General features: G+C 36.8%; 1 protein-coding gene across 11 annotated transcripts; it reads left to right on the forward strand.

Annotated features, from left to right (window-relative positions):
• Positions 1 to 254: 254 nt before the first annotated feature.
• On the forward strand, positions 255 to 19890 carry LOC108372416 (protein split ends-like). Of its 11 annotated transcripts, none has more exons than XM_017628091.1 (4): positions 255 to 784; positions 6687 to 7167; positions 11389 to 12225; positions 12292 to 15115. In XM_017628091.1, the coding sequence occupies exons 2-4, from the start codon at positions 7110 to 7112 to the stop codon at positions 14538 to 14540; spliced, it is 3144 nt and encodes a 1047-aa protein (XP_017483580.1). In that variant the 5' UTR covers positions 255 to 784; positions 6687 to 7109; the 3' UTR covers positions 14541 to 15115. The 11 variants fall into 11 exon arrangements, with proteins under 11 accessions (XP_017483580.1, XP_017483578.1, XP_017483582.1 ...); XM_017628089.1 differs by having other exon boundaries at positions 255 to 756; XM_017628093.1 differs by having other exon boundaries at positions 255 to 756; positions 6746 to 7167.
• The last annotated feature ends 4998 nt before the right edge of the window (positions 19891 to 24888 follow it).

Below are 24888 nucleotides of genomic sequence, written 5' to 3' on the forward strand. Positions count from 1 at the left end.
TCAACGCCACAGCGACAATGATGAGGATGTTATCCTGCTGTTCCGGTGTCGGTTTAATGCCGTTTATGCTTATTACCAACTCAAAGCTGCATTATGTAGCGCTCACTGTATTTACACTATGATACACTTTATGACTGTATATATATGTGTGTGTGTGTGTGTAGATGAGTGAGTAAGTCAAGCATCACATCACACACCGATAAACAGTGACTAAGAAAGAATTTGTGAAGATATGCAACACTTCCTGTTGCACACATAGATACACACTCACAGCTTACAGGCATGCATCCCCATTTATACAGTTGAATGGTTGGACTGAGCAAGCAACTTCCGTCCTGACAGCTCGTCCTTTTAATATAGCGTCTTCCCGCCAGCCAGACAGACCGTCACTGAGCCAGCTAGTCAAGGTGTCTGTTTGTGCCTCTTTGGGGATTAACTTTACTATGCTCTCGCATTTTTTTTGTTGGTCTGCGTCCTGTTCTGTTGCTGCCTTCGCCACCGCTGCCGTCATCGTTGTCGTAATCGTCATTGTCGTTCAATATGGTTATAAGTGATTCCTCGAAACGCTCATTGGTACGAGTGCGAGCACCAGGTTACCAAGCTGAGCGCACAGACAGTTCAGCTTCGAACAGCAAGCGTGACGGTGGTCTATATAGTGGTACAGAAAACTTCTATGGCGCGTCGGGTCGTAACGGTTGTAGTGTTGGTTGGCTGGTTGGTTGCTTAGTCGGTGCTCAGTGTCAGTGCTGGCGTGTGGTGAGTGCTGAGTTTTGAGTTGCGCATTGTAAGTTGTGAGTGGTGTTGGTACGAGTACCCGTATCGTTGACGACGATGATGGCAACAGGAATTTTCTTGGTCTCGGTGTTGGATTCACTCGCTTGCTGCCATTGTTTGTGTTTTTACCGTTAGTGGTGTTGCTGTTTCTGAATATACCCCATACACACTACACACACACAACCGAGTACACACTATATGGACATACATACATAACTATATAAACATGTGCACGAACTGCACAGCAATGTATAGGTTGCTTTTGGTATTAATGGCTGAGAACATTTACGGCTGCTTACAAATGTTTTTGTGTGTGCGTTTGTGGTTGGCATATAAAATTCTTGGGGACGCAAGGACGGACGTATGCTCTTGCATAGCGTGAATGTTCAGAAATTTCATTTTAGTTCTTTCGTATACTTTGACGTGTCTTTGTCATATTCGACGAGACGACGGAAGAGTGCACATTTTCATATCGCTCTACATGGTATAGTGCACGCCTATGAAGTACCCACCACTCAACACTACCTGAGTCTGCAACTCAGAACTCCGAACTGTCGATATACTCGCAGAAGAAGACAACAACACAACGTTAAGAAACACAAAAAAAAGCAGAAGCACAGAGTGCACGAACAATCAAAGCTGGGACTTAGGTATTAAGGCAGTACTAAGTGGGTATTGCTTGGATAAGCAGCAGCATTTACGTCGTAACGCGCCAAATAAATATTCCACCAACTCACAAAACAAAAAAAGCAAACATAATGCCATACAAATACACAAAAGCGATTTAGCGGATTAACTTAAAGTAAATGAGTGTGCGAGTGCGGTTTTATTGCCGGCGTTAAGGCTCTACATGGGGTTTGTGTTGTATGGAACAAAGTGATTATTGAAGCGCTTAGCGCAACGAATGCTGCGTCGGTCGTCCTTTTTCACAGTTTTCACGGATTTTCGGATTTTTTCTGTGTGTTTGTGCTATATTTGTGTATTGATTATGCTGAAGTCGCTGGGAAGAAAATTCGAAAATTTCGATTTGCACGCAAAATGTGCGAGTCTAAAATGCAAATACAAATCAAAATCGTATTTAATATACAGAAAAAGTTGCGAAAACGATTTGAAATAAACGGAAATTTGAAAATGTGAAAATGAGTAAACGTACAGAAAAGTATCACTAACTACATATATCTATTTTTGCAAACGAAATGAGCTGAAATATGGATCTAAGCCAAAGTTATATAGTATATGAAGATATGTACTAACGCAATCATATATGTATAGTATGAGGCAGCGAAAAGAAATGATCTTTATTTCAGCTTGATATGAGTGCCAACTTAAACAAATAAAATAATATTGAAAATTTCCAACGGAAGGTGTACTCGTATAACAACCATTGTGTGTTTTATATTCAAGCGAAAATAAAAATGTTTACAAGTTCTGAAAATCCCCTTTCTGAAAAAAATATGTACCTATGTTATCTTATCACCCTACTCACTCCGAATTTCCTCTCTAAACTTAACGCTTTTTCATCAAAATCAGATAAAACTTTGAATAAATTTCATCAGGTTTCCAAGATCAATTTCAGAATCAGATTAGAGAGATACTAAAGAGGTGAGTACGAGAGGGATGTACTAAGGGCCTGGAAATTACATGTGAGGGATTCACAATGGTGTCGTATTGTTGTATGTCGTAAACTTTAAAAGCTTAAATAAATGTTTAGAGAACTTGAAACCACAACCAACTATTTTTGAACACTGCAAAAATTCATAATATTACTTTGGTGGTACTTTGTGAACCCCCTTAATATATTTTTTAGGCGTTTAAATTTTACGACATACAACAATACGACACTTACGACACTGTTGTGAATACCTCTATAGATTCACATCTCGGCTTATTTTTCGGCAATGCTCTCGTCTATTGTCCAATCTCTTGGGTGTATTACTGCGATAAACAAACGTCTCATAAAAATCATCGAGGCGGGCGTAAAGATACATTGAGTGTTAAACTTATGGCGTTGTCATTTCTACAAAAAATGTTCCCTTTTTATTGCCCTCTCCTTAGTATTTGTGCGTAGAGGGCACTGAAAAGGCAAAATTTTTCTTTAGAACGTCATTAGTCTTGAAGCATTTTTTGTAAACATAATAAAAGCGCCATCAAAATCTATGACTTTTGGCCAATTTGCGGGTACCATCCTTGAAGGAGTACTCATCTCAAAGAGTCTGCTGCAACGACCCGAATTAATAGTAATAGTAGGCAGCTATTTCTGGTGAATACCACAGGGGCTGTAATACATTTATTTTCTGGCTGTCCAAGTAGTTTCTTCACTGGTTGAATAACTCAGTGAGAGGGGAGACCGGTATGTTTGCATGTATGTATATAAAAAAATATTTATTGCACCAAAAAGTAGTGGGTAGGCACTGTGGCCAATGGTAATCAACTATTACCACCTGTGCATGGTTGTAAGCCATGCAGAGTCCGCAAAATGCTCTGGAAGCAGTGTCCGGAGGATGCATCAGACTAGGCCGAGCATACTTTGAAGTGCCATCTAATTGAAACTTAAGAAAGTTCAATTACATGGCAGTTGAGAAGTGCATATGCAAAAATTTAATAAATTGCATGAAGGAAAATTTTTGCACATGCAGCAGTACATAGCACGAATTTAGGCGCCCGGTGTTAGCAGTCGCGCCTAACCACTGGTTAAAAACCGGTTATTATGGCGTGGCGGTTATTATTTTGAGATGTTATAAATCTACACTTTTCACACGCCGCCAGATAGAGATTTCTGGCTTTGATTGCGATAAATCGGCTTCACCGTGCCGTACTCAAGTGTTTTTGCGTTTCGGTGTCCTTTGTAGAAAACTTTTCCTTTTTTGTCTTACAATCAACATTTCATAAGTGATTTCTCGATTACCGTGAATTCTGCCTGATTGGTACAAAACCTTGCATTTTCAAACGGTTTCAAAAAATACTTGACACTTTAATCAAAATAATATAGATATTTAAATAAATAAGTACTACGAAAATGATTGGAAAGCCAAAATTTTTTTGGGGTCTCACCTTCGATAACTTATATTCGAATCGAGAATCAGGCCATTTCCAGCAAAACGGAACTTTCGTTATCCAAAGTATTTTCCCTTCCTTCCTACCCGCCCCTTACAGAAAAACACAAATGTGTTTCAGAAAAGGGCAAATGTATCTCAGAAAAGCTCAAATATATTTCAGAAAAGGCCAAATGTATTTCAGAAAAAGCCGAATGAAATTCAGAAAAGCACTATTGTATTTCAGAAAAGTTCAAATGATTTTAAGGAAAACGCAATTGTATTTCAGAAAAGGGCAAATGTATTTCACAAAAATATTTTTAGAATACAGTTGTGCTTTTCTGAAAATAATTTGTGTTTTTCTGAAATACATTTGCCCTTTTCTGAAACACATTTGTGTTTTTCTGAAAATCATTTGGGCTTTACTGAAATACAATTGTGTTTTTCTGAATTTCATTTGGCTTTTTCTGAAATACATTTGGTTTTTCTGAAATATATTTGAGCTTTTCTGAAATACATCTGAGTTTTTCTGAAATACATTTGTGCTTTTCTGAAATTCATTCTGCCTTTTCCGAAATACACTTGTGTTTTTCTGAAATACCGTTGGAAAAGGTGTAGTAGAATGAAGTGCAAGTTTCAAATGGCTAAAAGTAAGCGTTGATTTTTAAGAAATACTGGTTAAAGAATAAACTATATTTTTATAAAAAAATAACTAGAATTAAATAAATAATAATTTTTAAAAATTTTCAATATATGGTGAGGATATAATTTGTTCTATTTGGTCCCTGCTCAAGTGCTTTTTGTCAACAGAGCTTTTCACTGTGTAAGTTGGCAAAGGAACTTTTTTTGTAAGGCTTTAGTGTCAGAATAAACCAAATCTTTAACACCATCGTACCTACTGTCTTTCAATTGTCTTACATTAATTGTCGTTAGTTGTCGTCTGCTCCAGCTGCTTTATTGTTTTTCATAGTCCGATTTTCATAGTCCGGCGGTGAGTCATCTATTGCGCCCTCCTCGACGATTGGCTCGGATTCATCTTATCCACTGGTTTTAGTATTGTTGCAATTTACTTGTCCGTCTGGTCTTAATTTAGTCTCTTTTTGAACAGAATTAAACATCGAAAGTTTTTTCTTCAAACAAAAGGATGATGCTGAAACAAAAATCCCAAGTTTAATTTGTGAAACTATACAATGAAATATAAAAAAAATATCAAAACAAAATGCTAAGAAAGATATATGTATGAATGAAAATCACGAAAATTCAAAAAACTTGCGCATCCCTATCGAAACTTCTGCCCTAAACGATTTCCATTTTTTCCAAGAAAATTTATACCCAAAAATGCATTGTCTCTGCAGTAATAATTGCTCACGAAATTTTTCTTTTTCTGCCCCTGTGGTGTGTGTGTGTGTTTGTGTGCGCTTTAGTGAGTGATACAACCTCGCGCTCTTCGGCGATTTGTGAACAAGGCAATATTCGAATATAACCAACCGCAGAACAACAACAACAAAAATACAGAGGACTATGTGAAATCCACTTTTTGGCGTGTGTACCTTGCAACATCCTTTGTAAGGCGCGCGCTGCAAATTTATGCCTACTAGCCGCAGATATACGAAAAATAAGAAAACAAAAAAAAACACGGAGAGCACTGCCGAGAGTGTTTGAGAGTTGTACGCGGGAGCACAAATACAATTTTTTTGTTTGGTTTTTCTTCAACCAAATGCCAACAAGTTTAAGTGCAGTTCAAGAAACAACACAAAAAAAAAGCAAAACGAACGAAACACGAGTAACACCCAACAATTAAAGTGACAGCTAACAACAAGAACTGCAGTAGAAGAGTCAGCAGCAGCAGTGGCAGTGGCAACCGAACGTGAAAAGTGCAAAATACACAATATTCAACAACAACAACAACAACAAAGGAGCAAAGTTCATGCTCGAACTCTTTAGGCAACACACAGCAGTAGAAGAAAAAAATAACAACAACACGCAAACGTGTAACGCAATCAGAAGCTGACACTCCCATTTCACATCAGTTAGTTATGTGCCGTGCGTTGGTACTTGTGCACCGGAAACTACAACAACAACTATTACAAATGATATAACGCGTAACCTCCTTCCCTTTCCCTCTTCGTTTGTTGTATGCTTATGTGCCTATGTACCGTGCCGACCGCATAGAGCGTAGCGGCATGTCGTTATCCTTGCATTTTATTGCGGTTAGTGTATGAGTGGCTTCTGCTGACTGCCTGCTGAAGGCTGAAGGCTGGCTTTGTCTTCCGCCCCCCTTACCGTTAGTCTTTTGTTTGCTCTCGTTTGTATGTGTGTATGTGTGTGTGTGTGTGTGAAGTGTTAACAAAAGTCTTTCAATAATTGNATGTGTGTATGTGTGTGTGTGTGTGTGAAGTGTTAACAAAAGTCTTTCAACCCCTCTAATAATTGTTCTACACTGCAAACTAGGATTCTTTATGCGGTGCTCTGTTTTGCCGTCGCTGCCATTAAATGCACCCCTCCTGCATTGTGTGCGTGAGCGTGGGTGTTTTTGCCATCGCACCACCAGCGCAACGCAATTGTTTCCGCTATTGTTTACCTTTTGTGTGTGGTTTTTTTTTTTTTGTAGATTGTTTCCATGGACAATGCTCTGGTTACTTATACTCTTTCGTGTTGTGGTTGTTGTTTTTGGTATGGTGTTTGTTTTTNGTTTCCGCTATTGTTTACCTTTTGTGTGTGGTTTTTTTTTTTTTGTAGATAGTTTCCATGGACAATGCTCTGGTTACTTATACTCTTTCGTGTTGTGGTTGTTGTTTTTGGTATGGTGTTTGTTTTTAATTTTTTATTTTTTTTGCTTGATTCGCCCGATAGTTAAACCACCATTAATATGCAATTTAGTGTTTTCTCCCCTACATCGATGTACAATCAATCGCATGCATCTTATTAAATGTAAATAGACAGACAGACGACGTTGAGTTGACGTGAAACGCTGCAGGACTCAATGAGAGCTGACGTGTGCCTCATCCACAAAAGCCACTAATCGTTCGTATCATAATCAAAACACAGTGACACAGTGGTGTTAAAACATTAATCGCAGCAGTGAAAAAATTGTGTTTAACTGTAATTAAAATACAGTATCTCAAAAAAAACAGTTGCAAGTTCTTGTACGTTGCGCCGCTCTTAGACGCACGCACGCGCGCGCGCACACTCGCTCTCTTCTTCATAGGCTCGCGTTTAGTTCGTTCGCACGCACGCAAATTCTCTCACACGCCGCCTCTCACGTTTCATTCCCGTTGCATTTGTGTCAGCAATAATAAATAGATGATGGAATGGCTACCGAGAGGATTGCCCAGCATCCATGCACCGATACCGATTTGTGGTGAGTTGTTGGTAATGTTATCTATCATCAAAATGTATTTACCTTGTATGTATGTATGTATGTGTGCATGGCTATATGTAAACACAAACCCATGTTTGCAGGAGTATGTACAAATCTTATTGCAATTCAATCAAAATCAAAATTTCATAACATACATACATATGTATTCATTTTGACACAATTTGTGTGTAATTGTGGGTATTCAATTTTCGTTTGGCCTCGTCTTATTATACTCATATTGGATGAGATAATTTGTTAAATGCCTATGCATATGTATGGCGTTGGCGGCCGCTGTGGCTGAGTGGCTAGAGGTGCGTGCTATCACTCCGTAGGACATGGGTTCGATCCCTGGTCCCGGCAGTCAATGGAAAAGCTTCGAGTGCACTTTAGCCATGAAAAAGCAACATTTGGTCTTCGGTGGGTGGCGTAAAACTTAGGCTTCTTCCATTTGTGTGACAACAATAACAGCATAGATAGACGGCAGCGTTGTTACCGGTTATCGAGAATTAACTGCATGCCGATTAAGTGCTATAGTTAATTTTCAAACCTGGTATTCAGTAAGTCAGTCTCATCTCAATTAACTACATTGGGAATATAAATTCGTGACTATTTTTGGTAATTTGAGACGATTTAGGTATTCAGTAAGAGAAAGTCACAAAAATTTCTAAATGGTGATGAATAAGTAGATATAGTAATATGTATACTAGGGCGGGTCAATGTTATTTGACCCTGAGCGTATAGCATAGCAGCATTCTACGTGTATTTCTAAGCAAATTTACCGAAGAAACCATTTTTCTAAAATCTATTTGGAGTTTGCCAAATTGTGAAAATAGGTTTCGAAGAAAAAGTGAAAGGTGGAGGTTTTAAGAAAAAGGTAAGTGCAGAAAGGAATTCCTCATAACAAAAAACCTCCTATAGTATGTGTTTTTTTTTACAAAATTTAAGCACTTCTTTACGTCACTACAGCAAAATGTTAATAAACTTATTTTCGCAATTTGGCAAACTCCAAATCAATTTTAGACCCATGGTTTTTTCGGCAAATTTGCTTAGAATTTCACGTAGAATCTTTGTGTTAAACGCGCAATCTCCCATACAATTGACCTGCCCTAATATACTAAAATAGCATTCGAGAGATCCGAGGTTCGAATCCTCGAGCAGTGGATTTTATTTTTTAATTTAATCCTTTTCTTTTTTAAGTTGAATTTTGTTTAATCTTTAGAGTTAATGAAATTGTTGTTAAACAAATATAGAAAGCAATTACATACATGAGTACATGTTCCGCCTTATTTTCCTTTACGTGACCTGCTCAGTGCCAGACAAAAAATTAATGACTTTTTTGAATACTTTACTGAATATCTAACAGTCTAAAAATCGATGCTCATTACGAAAAGACTATTACTGACTAGAGACTGCTTACTGAATACTGCCATTAATGCGCAACAGGGGCATTTTCGATGACAATACTGACCAAAACGCAGAGAACGTAGAACATAGAGAACATTCAAAACTAGCCTAGACATCTTGCTCACATTTACCATTCTAAGTCAAATAGGAATCCATTTAGAAATTGAATAAGAACTTATTTGAATTAGTATGGTGAATGTGCTACCGTCGACGAGGTAGATGTCCAGGTTGGTTTTGCATATTCTCTTTACTCGTAAGCTATATTCAGTAAACACTCTCTAGTCCCTAATAGTGTATTTTCATAGTGAACATCGATTTTGAGACTATTTGGTATTCAGTAAGCTGTCTCACGTCTCTAGCCCACGGCTGCCATAAGTCTGAACCCATCGACCAGCACACTAATCGTGCAAATTAGAAACGAAGATACAAGTGAATATGGTGCAAATATATTCCTTATAAGTACAGTTGCTTTGGTTTCGGCATTTCATTGTTTTGAAGAAATTTCTGATATTATAAGCAATGCAGTTTTGTGGCATAATCCGTAATAGGCGGCATACACGGTGCGTCTGACTCGCGAGTCATTTGTGTACGTGTTGATTCGCCTTCGACTACACACAGTTGAATCATTCAGAGTCATTCCAGGAGTCATGTCGGTGTAACTAAGAGATATTTAAAAAAATACTTAGCCAATAAATGCTAAAAAGGGGGTTTCCCTGCATGCCCCCTAGAAAGGGTTTTCCTATTTACAATTTACGCGAATGTACATAAGTAAACATATATTATTTAGCATTAAAAATTAAATTCAATACGCGTTTTAAGCCTCAATAAAGAATACTGCTACCAAAATGTGAAAAGGTGCCAAGTCCACATTTTTTTTCAAAATTTAGTTTTAGATGCGGAAAGACGGATAATGCAAAACTACGTCGGTTTTTCTTCTCTCCTGAATAATTAAACAAAAGATGGACTTGGCACCTTTTTACCTTTAGATAAAGATATTTGATATGAACCATGAAACAGCTTTAAAAGAACTTCTCCAATAGGCCTTCTGGAAGCTCTTCTTTGGGTAGCGAAAGCAGAAGTCCTTTAATATATGCCAGTCCATACAAAAAAAAAGAAGGAGAAAGGAATGACTTTCCGCAAGGCCTTTTGGAAGAGATTTTAGCTCCTGAAATTATCTACTGGGTAGTATGTATGACCCCTTAACCATGTACCTGTCCTTGTTGCACTTTTTTCGCATTTTTCTGAAGATAAAAAAGTAAAATTTTTACCAAATAAATTAAACAGAAAAAAGGTAAATTCACGTTTGAAAACTTAACCTATTTTTCATAGCAAATATCTGCCAAAAATGAAATGGGTGTTCTGCATTGACCTTCATTAAAAAAACAGGACAATTTAAGTGTTGACAAGGGCACCAGAACAATTTATCTAAAACCAGGGCGAATCCTGGAAAACCGGGACATCTGGCAGCCCTACCTTGCCTCAAAAAAGGAGGGAGATCAAACCTCCGAACACTTCTTAAAAATCATTTCGATTTTTTTTTGTTTTTAACAGACTTCAAAAAAAAGGAGGAGGTTATCAGTTCGTCGCTATATATATATCGTCGTTTAAAGTGCAAAACCGCGTATTAACAAAATGCAAAACCGCGTATCAGCAAAATCCAAAACCGCGTATGAGAAGTTGTAGAAATTATTTTCTAGAGTGTAAAAACACCCATATTTCAAAATGGTTGCCTTTTTTATAAAGCAATCGCATTTCTGGCAAGTATATTACAATCCTTGAGCCAAGAGCTTGTGTGAGCAAGTCCAATTTTTGGCAGCCAATGTCAGTTACGCGGTTTTGCAGAATGACGATACGCGGTTTTGTACTTTAAACGACGATATTTATATATATATATATATTTTTTTTTTAATGTATGTTACCGCATAACTTTGGACCACGTTAACCGATTGCGATAATTCTTTTTTATCGGAAAGGTGGTACCTCATTTCGTCACTGGACACGAATAAAGGCGCGAGCTCAAAAGCTGCCGGCGAAAAAAGATGCACAAAGGAACTTCAGCGTCAAAGACTCTTAACATACTTCGCCGAAGTTTTTCATAAGCATCTTTTTCGCAAAATTTTTTTACGCGCCTTTTTCGCCGTCAAAACACTAGCGCGCCTTTATTCGTGTGTAGTGATGATTTGTTTTGTTAGTTTTGTTTAGATCCGATAATTGGATCGTGAAGAAATTAACGATAATCTTAAATTTTTATATGAGAAATGAAGTCAGTTTTGTTTTTTGCTTAATAATTACTTGTTGTTTTAAAAGAATCGAATGGCTTTAAATGTTAAAGAGCCTTTTACTAAATAGTACAGGTTGAGACTTTTATCTGTCTTAAATATGAATTATGCAGCAAAAATTCAATATAACATGTGTGTTGCACTATAGCTTCATGCAAGGATATTGGTGAAGGCCGTTTTGTTCAATAACCTATCGCCATTTTGAAGGTATGTGTCTTTAATAGAAGCCTTGGTTCCTGATTTCCACAAATCTTTCTTGAGTCGAATTTTTCACCAGCAAAAACGTTCGCCATAGACAGAAACAGGTGGTAATCACTTGTTAGAGGTCAGGACTATAAACAAAAACTGAGTCAACCGATTTCAAAAACACTGGGTTCATTTGCCACTCCATTACAATATTAACACACAAAATTATCTTAGCAAGGGATTGAGGTGGGGATTGAGGAAGTTGAGAAACTGGAATTTTTTTTTTTGATATTTTACATGTGTTAATTGATTAATATTAACGAAGACTATTTTTTTTCTTCATAACTTTCAGTTCCCCCAAAGAGTGGCCAAAAGCGTCCAGCAACAAGCCCAGCTCCTCCCATTCCCTCTCCGCATCACATCCAATCTCCCTCCACCACACCCGGTGCTGGCAATAGCAGCGGTGCCACATCGGCAGCGCAAATGTCATCCAATCCGGCGTTGATGAACCACGTTATGCCCCCCAATCAATTGAGTGGCTTGCAAGCCGCTTCGTTGCAACAACAACAACAACAGCATCAGCAACAACAACAACAACAACAACAACAACATCAGGCCCATCAGCAGGCCGTAGCTGCCGCAGCAGCAGCCGCGCAAGCTCAACAACAAATGGTAGGCGTACCGAATGCTTTAAATGCGGCACAATCGAGTGGACGGGGGCCCTTCGCTTCCGCCCTGCGTAATTTGGCTAAGCAAGCTGATATTAAAGAGGAAGATGAAATCAATGTACGCGGCGAACGTACAGAACGCGCTGTGCAGCTAAGCGCTGGTGGAGGCGGAGGCGGCGTGGGTGTACCAACCGCCGTGAGTGTCGCCAATACCAATGTCAATGTATCTAATTCGGTGCGTTCTTCAATGGCCAATGAACGTCTGCCTTCAACCGGTGGCAGTGGGCCCGTTAGCAGTGTCGACGAGCGCTTAATGGCTAAAAAGCGCGCTGCAGCGTCGCCGCAACCGGGTGAGAAGATTGCGCGCATAAGTTCGCAGCAATCGGTGCAAATGCAGCCTGAGCTGTTGGCGCGCAGTGGCTTCCAGCCTTATCGGTCAGATGAGCGTCTCATACATCCAGCTGGCGCTTTCCCTTTGGATGCCTACGCCACCTTCGCTGCTTTGCCAACGATGCCGCCAGGTAAGTTTTCGCTTTATGCAAGAGTTTTGTGGATTTTGCTGTAATTGAAAAATTATATGTTTGTAGGAGCATTTTTGAGTCCAGCTGGCCTGCCTTATTCCGATCAACTGTACTTAGACCAACGCTTTCAAATGCTACGTGCCGCCGGCTCCCATCATACCCATCCACATGCCCTATATCCGCCAATGGCTTCGCCTTACGCCTCCCATCTTTACTCCATGATACCAGGTGCTGCGCTCGGCTTGGGTTCCGCATTGCATGAACGCATGAAATTGGAAGAGGAGCATCGCGCACGTATCGCTAGAGAGGAGGAGCGCGAAAGGGAATTGCAAAGAGAAAAAGAGCAGAGAGAGCGCGAACGTGAGCAAAGAGAACGCGAGCAACGAGAGAAAGAACAACGAGAGCGTGAACAGCGAGAAAAGGAGCAACGTGAAAAGGAACAGAAAGAAAAGGAAGCACGCGAACGTGAGTTACGAGAGAAGGAGCGGGAGGCAAGAGAACGGGAGCGTCAAATACTCTCGGCATCGCATCACTATACAAGCCAGTTATATTCGCCCTTGGGGCGTAACTTGCTCGGACCGATGATGCCACACTTGGGCTTGGGTTTGCGTGCGCCACCTGGTGCGCTGCATAGCCTGCCACCGATGTCAGCCTACCACGCGGCGGCAAGCCAACGCCAGAGTCCTCACGCAGCAATGGGACTTAATCTAGGCTTGCCTGGCCTGGGCGGTGTGACATCGCTTACGCATGGCCCCGGCAGCTTGCCGCACCACCTACAGTCCTCAGCGTTAGGTTTGCCACATCCAGGTGCCGCTGGTCTAACGCATCCAGGCTTTCCCGGCGCTGCATTAGGGTTGTCCCACCACGGTCTCAATTTAACACATCCACATATCTCACCACACCATCCGGCAATGGTGCCCAGTCATCAAATTTCACCACACTCATCTATACCATCAACCTCTACCACTACTACATCGCCGCACAATTTGAATTTGGGTTTGCAAAGCAATGCGGGTGTCAGCATGAAGGTATCGGTGCCCAATAGTGTTTCACAATCCCCTGTATCGGGTTTGCAATCCTCCAGCAGCATGACTCAATCCACTGCAACGCTCTCCTCACACATTCCGCAAATGAGCAACTCTCTTTACCACTCGCATCACACTAGTCAGCATATGGCCACCGCTGGACTGGCGCCCGCATCTGCCCATCAGCAGCCGCCGAACTCAATGCCGCTCTCGCTAACTAGCAATTCAGGCCGTAGCCACTCGGCATCACCGATCACAATGAAATCAGTCCAACAGCCCTCCAACAACCCGAGTATGCATAATCAAAACGGCGGAAGATCTGCCAGCACCCCACATCCATCACGTCAGCATGGCATTAGCGCGGCACAGCACCAACAAAATGTGTCAGTACACGAGAAGTCAAATGCGTTGACATCCAGCGCTCTAGAACCCGCCACGCTGGATTTGACCGGATCTAACTCGAATTCCAGCGTACAGGTGTCCTCCGTGGCCAGTAGCGGTGGTCACAATACACACACCAATGAAGTGAACGGTGGTGGCGCAGAAGCAGCCGCCGATAAAGAGCGTAAAGATGCTGCTGCAATGGCGGCGTCTTCTAAAAATCTCGCCACCAATGTAAGCACCACCGATAAGAGAAGTCCTTCGATATCGCCGCCAGTTTCCGCCAAAGATAATACCGTATACAATGTGGGTGTGTCGCCGCATGCAGAAGAGGCAACACGTCAATGCAGTCCGAATAGCGCGATGCCAACAACTGCAGAGCCTCATACATCCGTATCACCACCAGCAAAGCAGCCAGCCGCCGGTAGTGATGCAATTGTTGCAGCCAGACAACATGTTGGAGCAGGAGAAGCAGCTGGTTCAGGTAATTACAGCAACAGTACCAAAGCTATGACCGTACCTCCAGACAACAGTGTCAAGCCTACGAGTGACCCCAGCTCCAGTGGTGGTTTTACACCTAATTCTCAAAGTGTATCCAGCGATGTAGCGCCGCCGATGGCAAGTGCGACAGAAGCACTACAGCCGCCAGCAACACCAACCAACACCACAAACACTTCGCCCACGACGACAACACCGGATGCGGGCGCCACTGTAGGTGGGGTAACTTCCACCACCGGTGGCAGCACCTCGCCGCCAGTGGTAAGCAGCAGCACGAATATTGTAAACAATAAGCCACACAAAGCTAACTGCGATGAGACCGTGTCCAGTGCGACGTCGACTACGACCACTGCCGCTGTCGAAGTGAATGGTGGTGGTTGTGCGGGTGGTGTTGAGGGTGGTGGTCGGTGATGCTGTGTTGCTGCGTGTCTCTCTGTCTGGTGGCACCATCATCGAAAGCGGGCAACAGCTGTACTTTTTCGCTCATATAAATATTTAGTAACTGTAACTACTGTGTAACTATAAGAATAAGCCAAGCTTCATGCCATGTACTACTACCCGCTGTTGGATATCGCCGCCCACTCCGTTGTTCTTATTTTCGCTAATCTCCAAATACTTTACTTCTAACACAAACTTCCTTTACTTCTAACACATTGAACTATCGGTTTATACTTTAACGTTTAAGCAGCAATTTATTATCGGGACTATGCGTTTATGTGTTTGTTTGAATTTAGTTGTAGTGTAGTTTTCAGTTAACTTTTATTTTAATTCACTTTTCATTTGATTTCAGTTCTAGTTTAGTTTCTTAAGAATTATCTACATATACGTTGAGTTCTAATTAAGAATTAAACATATAGATGGTAGAAAAACAATTTGCTAACACCACACAAATAATAATTAATAATAAATAACATGTGCAAATTATTCAATTTCAAAATTACATCTTTTTTGAATTTATGAAATAAACTTTGCAACCTAAATTTGAAGACTGTGTTTCTACTATTCTAGTTATTTATTGGTTGTTGTTCGTTTTTTTTTTTTTGTGAAATGGCTGCTTTTGTTGATTAAATTTTTTGTATGTTTTTATTATTTTAATAAGAGGTCGTGAGAACCAGAGTATGCTAACCATAATTTATAGAAAAAAATAAAAATAGAGATGTTGCAAAAATTATATAATTAGGTGTTGCTTATAACGACAGCAACACCCGTTTAGCAACAATTTTCTCAGATTTTGCCAAACAAGTATTAGATACAACCATACCTAATTAATTATTTTCCACCATATTAAGAGTTTTTTGCAGATAAAGTACTTTGATTCTGACTGTTGCCTTATATATGTATCCCCACCGCTACATTGATTTTTTTCTCACGGGAGAAACTAAAATCTCTTTTGAAATGGGTATTGTAGCCTTCGACTTCGAAATCTCCAAAACTTGTTTAAGTGTTTTCACCGCATCTTCTTGTGATTTCGTTAACATTTTGTGGTTTGTACTTGATTTTACAATAAAAATGGTGGCATATCTTAACGCACTTACCTCAACAACAGTACCATGCAAATGCAAAAAAACGCTTTGAAAAAAGCGCCATTAAAATCTGCTCTCAACTCGCTTTTAATTAAAGGCTTGGTACAAATTTAATAGCTTACAAATATTTTCAACTTTATAATAGAGCCTTCGTTCTCGCGAGAGCCTTTGGCCTTCTCACAAGATTCTCGTGTATTGAAAACCTCGTTATATTCGCGCGCTTTTCAATGCTTAATTTTAGGCTGCGTGTTTAATTTAAGGTATTTAAACCATGAAATGTTGAATTTCGTTCAAACGCAATATTAGTCTCGCTCCAGAATATAAACTATGTGCCTGTCCACCCCTCAAGAAGTCCCTTTGCAAATACCAGATTCCACTGTTCATATTAATTTATTACTTTTACTCACTCTCTTTGTGTCGGGAACTCGAGTATCGAAATACTCCAGAATGTGCGTGCAGAGATTTCCTAATTAAAATAAACCGAGATTTCCGAGTTAAAATTTGCGTATTTTTAAACTTTTCTGTATTTTTTTTTTACAAAACCTCAGAAAACTATAATTTTATATTTTTATTTCTTTCGAAAAATTTTCTAACAAAAAATACTTTTTTCTGAGAAGTTTTAAACCTTATTTTTGAGACAAAAATTATTTTCGAAAACAATATTCTGTTAAAAAAACTACAAAGCAAATATGTGAGCATTGTAACAATGAAATTAAAATTATATTATTTTCACTTTTTTTTGCTAAATATTGTTTTTTTTTTCAATGTATTGCTTTTATTTTCTAAATATTGTTTATTTTTTTCAAAATGTTTGTTAGTTTCAAGATATTTTTTTCAAAGCGTTGTTTTTTTCAGATTACTTATTTTAGTTTCAAAATAGTTTTATAAATAAAAAATATTTTAAGAACTACACAATATTATTATTTAAAATTGTAATTTTTTTAATTTGTTGCTTGAAAAATTAAAATTGATTAGAACTAATTAAAAAAATGTCAAATCACAAATGGAATATTGTTTCTAGTTTTTTCTTAACATAACCTTAAAAAACCTAAAAAAAAATAAATGTTAATAGTTTTACTTCTTTCAAAAATTCAAAAAATTAAAATCTGAGAGAGGTGTTGATCTTTTTTTGAAACAAAAATTAATTTCGAAGTTTAAAAAACGTCCAAAATAGTCGCATACTTCACTTAAAAATTAATTTTTATATATTTTCTATTGGCTATGAGTTTGTGCATTTAATGTAATAACGATTCTCGATTCAATTTAAGTTCCCTTATTTAAACATACAATTTCAAATGCTATGATGATAGTTTTCTTAGCTCTGGAGATATTTACCATAAACTGTATATATTGCGTCATATGAAAGGCCGTCTCAGTTTCTTGACAAAATTTTTGAAAAAGCTTTCTTTATTAAAAATTAATTTAAATCAAGTATCTACAGGTTGGCCATTATTATCTATGACCTTTTGCCATTTTTTCGGTTTATCGGTGAGAAACTTAGCCAAGTGATTTTCAGTGGCTCTTCGGTCGGCCAATGTTTTACTATCAATAGAGTTTTGTAGAGAGGTCAGAGGGTGCAAGGTCCGGACACTGTACGATGGATGCACTAAAACTTCTCAACCAAGCTCCGTCAATTTTTTCCGAGTCATTTAAAGTGTGTGCTTTGGCTTTGCTGGTCAATCTTTGACATAAAAAGTTCCGCAACGGAATTAAGTAAACCACTCCTGAGTCCGGTGCACAGTGATCTGAAATCAAAAAGTAGGGTTCAAAATAGCTCTCAGGCTCTAAGCCTTATTTTTCAACAGATTTATTTTTTATTTCTATTGTTTATAAATTTTTTTTAGTGCAAAGTGCAGAGGAAGTAGTAATTTTAAAGAAAATCTGTTTCTATTAAGAAATGTTAGATAATAAAATGTGGTTGAAAACAATTATAGGGTTCCCCAAGAACGAGAAAAATATTCCACAAAAAAAATTTGAAATATAAAAAAAAATTGCACAAAAATAAAATTTTGTTTTGAGTTTTTAGACAAATTTTAGGTGTGCAGTTTTAGAATTTTAGTATAATGAAATCAAAATTTTGAGTGATTAATTTTTCTACAAATGAAAAAAAAAATAATAATTTTTGATCTCAGACTTCACTTACAGCATTCCCACCGTACACTTCAATGTATTTTCATGTTTTTGCTGAGTTTTCTTTTTGTTTTGTAGTAAAAAATCATTATATAGCGTATTTCTTCAGATATTTCACTCATTTTCAAATAAATATAACTTTTTGCATGAGCGACGAGTTGCAGAACTGTCTTCGCTAAAAATGTAGCCTAAAAGTTCACGCTTCAAACGCATTCCATTGACGCAATTGGATTAGTGTTGCCAGATGTAGGGGCATGAACACTATCAGGCCAATTCTGTACAGAAGCTCCCTGGGAGTTTTCTCTTTTTTCCCTTTCCTCCTATCATGAGTAAAACTTCCCAATTTTTTTTTTAATTGCGGAGTTGAGCTATCAAAAAAAACCTCCCAAATTTTCGGGAAAAATGCTACTCCCCGGGAGTTAATTATTGGAAGATTTCTTTCTCGGGAGAAACAAATTCACCCATAACAAACTCCCCAGAAGTATTCAGAATTGGACTGTATATAATGCCAAAATCTTCAGCGACTTTTCCTATGCCCAATATGTCACAATCTTCTACACTCTATTCAGAAGTTGTCATTCACCGCAGGCCCTTTTGATGATATAGCGCCGCCCTCCTGCCCAAAAAATTTACATATAACATTCATTTTCCCCCCTCATTAATTTAGCTCATTACTGAAGCCATAACATTCCAGATGTGGTACAAGCATCCGTCGTTGCACATCCATTGGGCGCGCTCATCTGCAGCAATCGGAGTACACCCGAAGAGGCTAATAATGCATCGGCTTCATGACATCCATTCTTCAATGCGGCCAATAAGTAACTGCTGAAAAATATGAATGAATTCGGAATGTATCTGCTGGCCGAGCATGCGGCATCGTACAATGAGAAGAAGCCCTTCAGCGATAATTTTCTAATAAAATAGGCGAGAAGGCAAAGACGAGAGGATCACTAGCGACGATGAGCGGCTAACTACTGTTGATAAGCGCTCAACAGCCGATTGGATTACAACAAATGGATGTTTGTTAAAATACTTTTTCAGTATTTGATGTACTATATGTATGTAACCTATGTATGTATGCATGTAAATGAGACTTTCAGAAAATTATGAAGATAAGGGTGGACCTATGAAAGTTGCGGCAACAAGTCTTGAAAGTTAGGCAAATTTTGAAATTGCAAATAATTACAAAAACCAAAAAAAAAATAATAATTAAATAAAATACACAAAAAACATACATAAATATTAAGAAAAAAATTAAAATATACACACACAAATATTGTGATTTTGGAGAGTACGAATTGGTTAATAACAGAACTGAAATTTTTAGGCAATTCAAATAAGTCTGGAAATGAGATACAACAAAACAAATGCAGCGCGATAAGAATATTTTTTGAAATTTAAATTTTACGTACATAAAAGGTTAGTTGAAATTGTCTCAAAAGCAAAGTCTTGTAAAGAAATAAACTTTTAAGTTTTATGTAGGGACTTTGATTGAAGTTGTTTCTCTGAGCTGAGAGGTTATTGGGGTGTATTAAAAATTACTAAATAAAAAAAAATAAATAAACAAATAAATATATGTATATGTACTATATGTATGTAATTATTGTATCTATTGTACGAATAATGCGACGATTATGTTAAACTTGCAATTAGCTAAGCCAAGCCCAGCGCTGCTTTTCGTTTCGTGCGAATCTCACTACTACTTACAAATTTAAGTACGAGTATTTTTATTGTAATTATTAGATATATACTACATATAGATAAATGTGTGTATGCGTGTGTGTACAAATAACTTTTTGCGAATACTGTAATATATTTAAAAAATAATAATGATATTTATTAGAATTTTCGTCTAATGCAACGTGAACTATTTAATAATTAATAAAATTAAATATGAAATAACGAACTCAATACACACAAATGCAAAAAATATACATACTTAAATAACAACAAAAACGAAAAATTCATACTTATGTAAAAAAGAAAAATTAATTATTGATGTTAGTTTCTTAATTGTACAACGTTTCGATAAGCTACTGTGAATTACAAACAAAACCAAAATAAAAAAAACACAAAAAATATGAATATTTATAAATATTAAAATAATACGAAATACCAAATTTTATGAAATTAAACGCGTAAATGCAGAAAATATTGCATGAGTACTAAATGGAAACAATTATTGTACTAATTAATTATTCACACCGGTTTAGTTTTTTATTCATTCGGCAGTGGAGATTATTTTTTAGATACATTTTTATTTATTTATTTATTTTTTTTTCAATTTCAAAAGTTGGCTTAACTAAACGAGTTCGGTAATGCGTATTAAATCAAATTTTCAGAGCAAAATACAAACATGTTTAGTTTTTGGCATTTGCATACAGTGATGGCCACATAGCTGGTGACACTACTTCTTTACAAATTTTGACACTTGCTTTGTTTATTTTTAAATTATATGTTTACAAAAAAAAATTTCCCAATTTCATCAGACTTTTTGATAATAATTTCTAGAAAAAAATCAGTTATGAACTCTTATAGCCCATTAAATTTTAACAAATATTGTGCATGTTTGAAGCAGAGTTGTGAAAAATGCATACATTTTTTAATGCATAGCATTTTAACGTTAATGTAAAAAAACAAATGCATTAATTTTTGCAATTTAATGTAAAGGAAAATGTCAATGCATTAATTTCGAAGAAATAATGATATGCATTTTTTTTGCATTAACATTAAAATTGTTAAATGTAACAAATAGTGGCACGCTCAGCCACTGCCGACTACGTAAACACACGAAGTCCAGAGGTTCATTAAGCAACCTCTGGACCCGTCAGCGTACAGACAGGCCCTGAACGGCATTCACAGGGACTCAGTCTCGAGTTATGTAAACTCTAGACCTGTGAATGCCGTTCTAGGCATACCACCCCCGGACATTGACGAGACAGAGCTTCATCTGCCTCGGGAGACACGCACTTCACTCGCTCAACTTCGCTCCGGCTACTGCAGCAGGTTAAACTCCTACTTGAGTAGGTTGAATGAGGATGTGCCGAACGAATGTCCGGCATGCGGAGAGACCCCACACGACTCGAACCATCTCTTCGCATGCCCGGAAAACCCGACTACCCTAACGGCCTTGTCCCTGTGGACAGATCCCACAGAAGCTGCACGCTTCCTAGGGTTGCCGTTAGTGGAACTTGACGACAACGACTGAGATACCAACCTATCTGGGCGGGGTTGTAGCCGCTACAACAACAACAACAACAACGTAAACACGCGTTCAAATGTTCAGCTCGCACAAATAAAATACAATTATTACTTTCAAATAACCATCATCATTTTGGAACGTTTTCCCGATACGAAAATGAATGAAAATTTTAGTCGTTTTCTATTCATTACTGCATACATAAAATGGTACGCGACTGCACTGTCGGCTGAGTACAGAATAATAAATTTTAACCAGGGCTCGAATCGTCACATACGATATCGTATTACTCGTCAACGTAAAAACACATTTTTCGGATTATGACATACGTGAAGTACTCTTTATCCCATGCAGCTTATACGACTGACGGTATCACGTAATTTTCTTTCGTATGGTTTTCGATCCGTGAACGTATGTTACAATTTGAGCCTTTATACCATAATTATAATTGAAAAAAAATTAATAGCTAAATTTTGTATGGAAGTCGTTCCCCTAATTATGTGGCCACCACTGTATGTGTATTTTTTGCATTTTGAATGTAGAATTTTTTTAGTGTCATAAACACACGAGTTTTTAATTTGCAGTTTAATTTCATCATTTTTGTTTTTCTTTTAATTTAACTTGTTTAATATTTTTTAATTTTTTGATTGTTTTATTTTTTAATGTCTTTGTTAAATTTTTTTTCTTGTTTAATATTGTTCAATTTTCATTTGTCGAATTTTGTTTCTTCAATTGTTAACTTTTTTGGTGTCATGAACAACACGTTTATTTATTTTCCTTTTCTTCAATTTTTTTAACATTTAATTTTTTTGGTTTGTTCGGCAACTTGTTTATATGGAAAAAAATTTACGAAACCTTCAACGAAAAAAATGCCTAAAATCAACGAAAAATTTTAGCTACTTCAAACTTGCACTTATTATACTAAGCTAGGTTGTGTGTTTTATTTGTTATATTTTATTTTTTAATAAAACGTAGCGGTAAAAATTCTTTCACTAAAAATTCTTAATATTGCGAGCGTCAACTGAAAAATGAAGATAGGGGCTACAATTTTAACGAAATTTTCATACCGAAATTATCATTTCGTTTTATTTGACACAGTCTAGTATGTATGTATATATTTTTGCGATTGATGCTGTTTCAGAAGAACACATATTTTATTAATTCTTTTACTTTTTTAAAAAGCGTTTTAATGAATTTTTTTTAAACGATTTTGTTTTTTCTTTCAAATTTCCGCATATTACTTCTTAATAAATCTAATAAAAGTGAAAAAGTTGTAACGGCAATAAAGTTTAGTTAAAAAATAAGCGAAATTACTTAATGCAGAAAAAACCTTTTCTAAAATACGTATTTTTGTAATATTGTTTTTTTAGCTGGACGTCCAACATTGCCGAACTCGCCATAACAATTTTCAGTCTCTTTTAATTACACCTAATAAATGCAATTTTTAAAGCTTGCTCGTGTATAATTCATGAGCACATCCAATTTATGGGGAAAAATTATGTCCTTTCTTTCCTTTAATACGTTTTTTTTATACAGGGTCCTTTTAGTTTTTTTTTAATCAAAACCAAAATAAAAAACGACAAATTCGATAAATCTCGAGCAATCTGTGATATGGGGAAAAATTAAACAAGAAAAAATTACAAAGCAAAAACAAAATCTTAATTAACAAAGTTTCGGAAATTATAGAAAAAAATGTTTTTTTGAACTAAGTTTCACAACATGTTGCATTTCATTATATGTATAATATATATGTATGTATGTATATTATAGTTATGTATGTATGTAACTTACTTAACTTTAACGTATGGTTTGGTTTAAGTCCTTAAAATATTATAGTTTTTCAAAGCTTTACGATTGCCAAAAAAAGTTAAAGTACACAAAATAAAACACATTTGCATAATATTAAAAAGTCAAATTACAGTAAAAAAAACTCAAACTCAAAAATCGGCAAAAAAGAACGAATTACATTTCCAAAAAAAGAAGAAATTCACAAAGAAAAAGAGGTGGAAGGTGTGGCTGTTGTATGAAATTTATTACTTTTAATTAAAATTTCGTTTTTTTTTTTATAAAATAAAAATTTTATCGCTAAATTAGAATATATACATACATATTTTCTTAATTTATTTTTTAGTTTAACTGTAGCTGTATACTTTATTGAAATTTTTCCCAGCAGCCTATGCCTTTTTGCCACCTCTCCGTTTATAAACAACACTCGCGCATGTATTAAAAAAGTAGATCAACTACATATTTGTTTATAAAGTAAAATATTAAAAAAAAAAATCACAACAATCAAATAACAGTGGCGCAAATTCTGTAAAAAACTTGTGCTGTAAGTTCCAACAGGACTTGCAAAGTTAATATGTCAAAATACTTGCTGCATACATACAAACGTGAACACACTTATGCACTGTTGTATGTGTGTACAAATGTACCATACAAAAAATTTAAACACAAACAATTTAATTAGTAGTAGAAGTCTATTATTTTAAAAGTAAAAACTTCCATACATAAATTCTCAAAAAAAAAAACAAGTAAAAATGTACGTTTTTTCCAACAACTGAATTTTTTAAAAGCAAGGTAAGTAACAGTATACATATATGTATGTTACAATAAAAAATATATACTTATGTATGTACATATATACTAACACTATATAATTAATTTTTCAAATTTAGGTTTTTAAAAATTGATTCATACTACTCTCAAATAAATCAATTGATTAGTCTTTTTTCGTTGGAGTCATGTGTTAATTTTTTACTATTTCCATTTTTTTTTTTATTATTCAAGCAGAATCTTCATTAAAATATTTCAAAAATCTTCAAAAGTTGCCTCGTATCGTCAATGCACATTTTCGCAACATTTTCCTGCAACATTTTCCTGCAACATTTGTGTCAGAAGCATGTTGCTGTCAGTCGCCGAGTGCTTAGGCGGCGGAAGTGTGCGATATGAATGTAATGTTGCATGCCTTCAGGCGCCGGATGTCAAACGTGTGCAATTCCGGCAGCCACTCCCTGGCTGGTTATGCGCGCCTGGTGCATCGGCGAAAATTAAGCAGCGAGCCGGAATTCAAGCGAATTAGGGTGGTCGAGCACATTTTTTTTTGCCGGATGAAAAATTTTGAACGAGTATGTGAAATTTTGTGAAATTCAAAATGATGCAAAGAAAATAAGTTTTTTAATATTTTACATTTCTTAAAATTTTATTTTTTTCGTAACCATTAGAAAATATACATTTTTTTTAAACTTTTCAGTTCTTATAGGAAACATTTTGTATAATTTTGAAAATTTTTATTTTTATTTCTATATATGAATATGTATGTACGTACACATGTATGCATATAAAAATCGTAATTTTTGTGCATTAAAACAATTTGCAAACGAAATGCGTTACAACAAACAATACATATTTTCTTAATGACATAAATTTTAGCTGTAAAAATTAATTGCACTTTTCCACGGACATTAACGTTCATCACTTCGCATTTTACTTATTTGTGTTGCGCTTTCAATAAAGTTTAAGCCGACTCCTGCGCCTGCCTATATTCGAAGACGCTACCACGTTCGGTTAACTGATGCTTTTCAGCATGTGAGGCCACTTTCCAACCACCAAGTGCATCTTCTCTTGGCACGCCATAACCGCCACCGCCAGGCGTTTTCAGCATAAATAGATCCTATAGCATAAATATATACAAAAGAAAAAATCACATTAAATCGCCTTTAGTTTTGCCAAATTCCAAAACTCACCCCTGTCTCCACATCGATGCAGGTCTTTCCGCCCAGTGAAATGAATCGACCATCCGGTTTACGCAACAAATTCAAGCCACTCTTCCCCGGCTGTCCACCCACCAGCCCGTATGGTTGCAACGTGCGACGCTCAGTCAAAATCGATAGCGTTACCGGCTTCCGGA

Source organism: Rhagoletis zephyria, unplaced genomic scaffold (genome assembly GCF_001687245.7).
Source record: "Rhagoletis zephyria isolate East Lansing unplaced genomic scaffold, Rhagoletis_zephyria_1.1 Rzeph_scaffold_05734, whole genome shotgun sequence".
In the NCBI taxonomy this organism is placed as follows: Eukaryota; Metazoa; Arthropoda; class Insecta; order Diptera; family Tephritidae; genus Rhagoletis; species Rhagoletis zephyria.

What these genes read in the sequence shown, in the direction of transcription:
- LOC108372416 (XM_017628091.1), top strand. Translation starts at nt 7,110, where the DNA reads ATGATGGAATGGCTACCGAGAGGATTGCCCAGCATCCATGCACCGATA. An exon ending in TGCACCGATACCGATTTGTG is followed by an intron (nt 7,168 to 11,388) that starts GTGAGTTGTTGG and finishes CATAACTTTCAG; the next exon opens with TTCCCCCAAAGAGTGGCCAA. An exon ending in TTTGCCAACGATGCCGCCAG is followed by an intron (nt 12,226 to 12,291) that starts GTAAGTTTTCGC and finishes ATATGTTTGTAG; the next exon opens with GAGCATTTTTGAGTCCAGCT.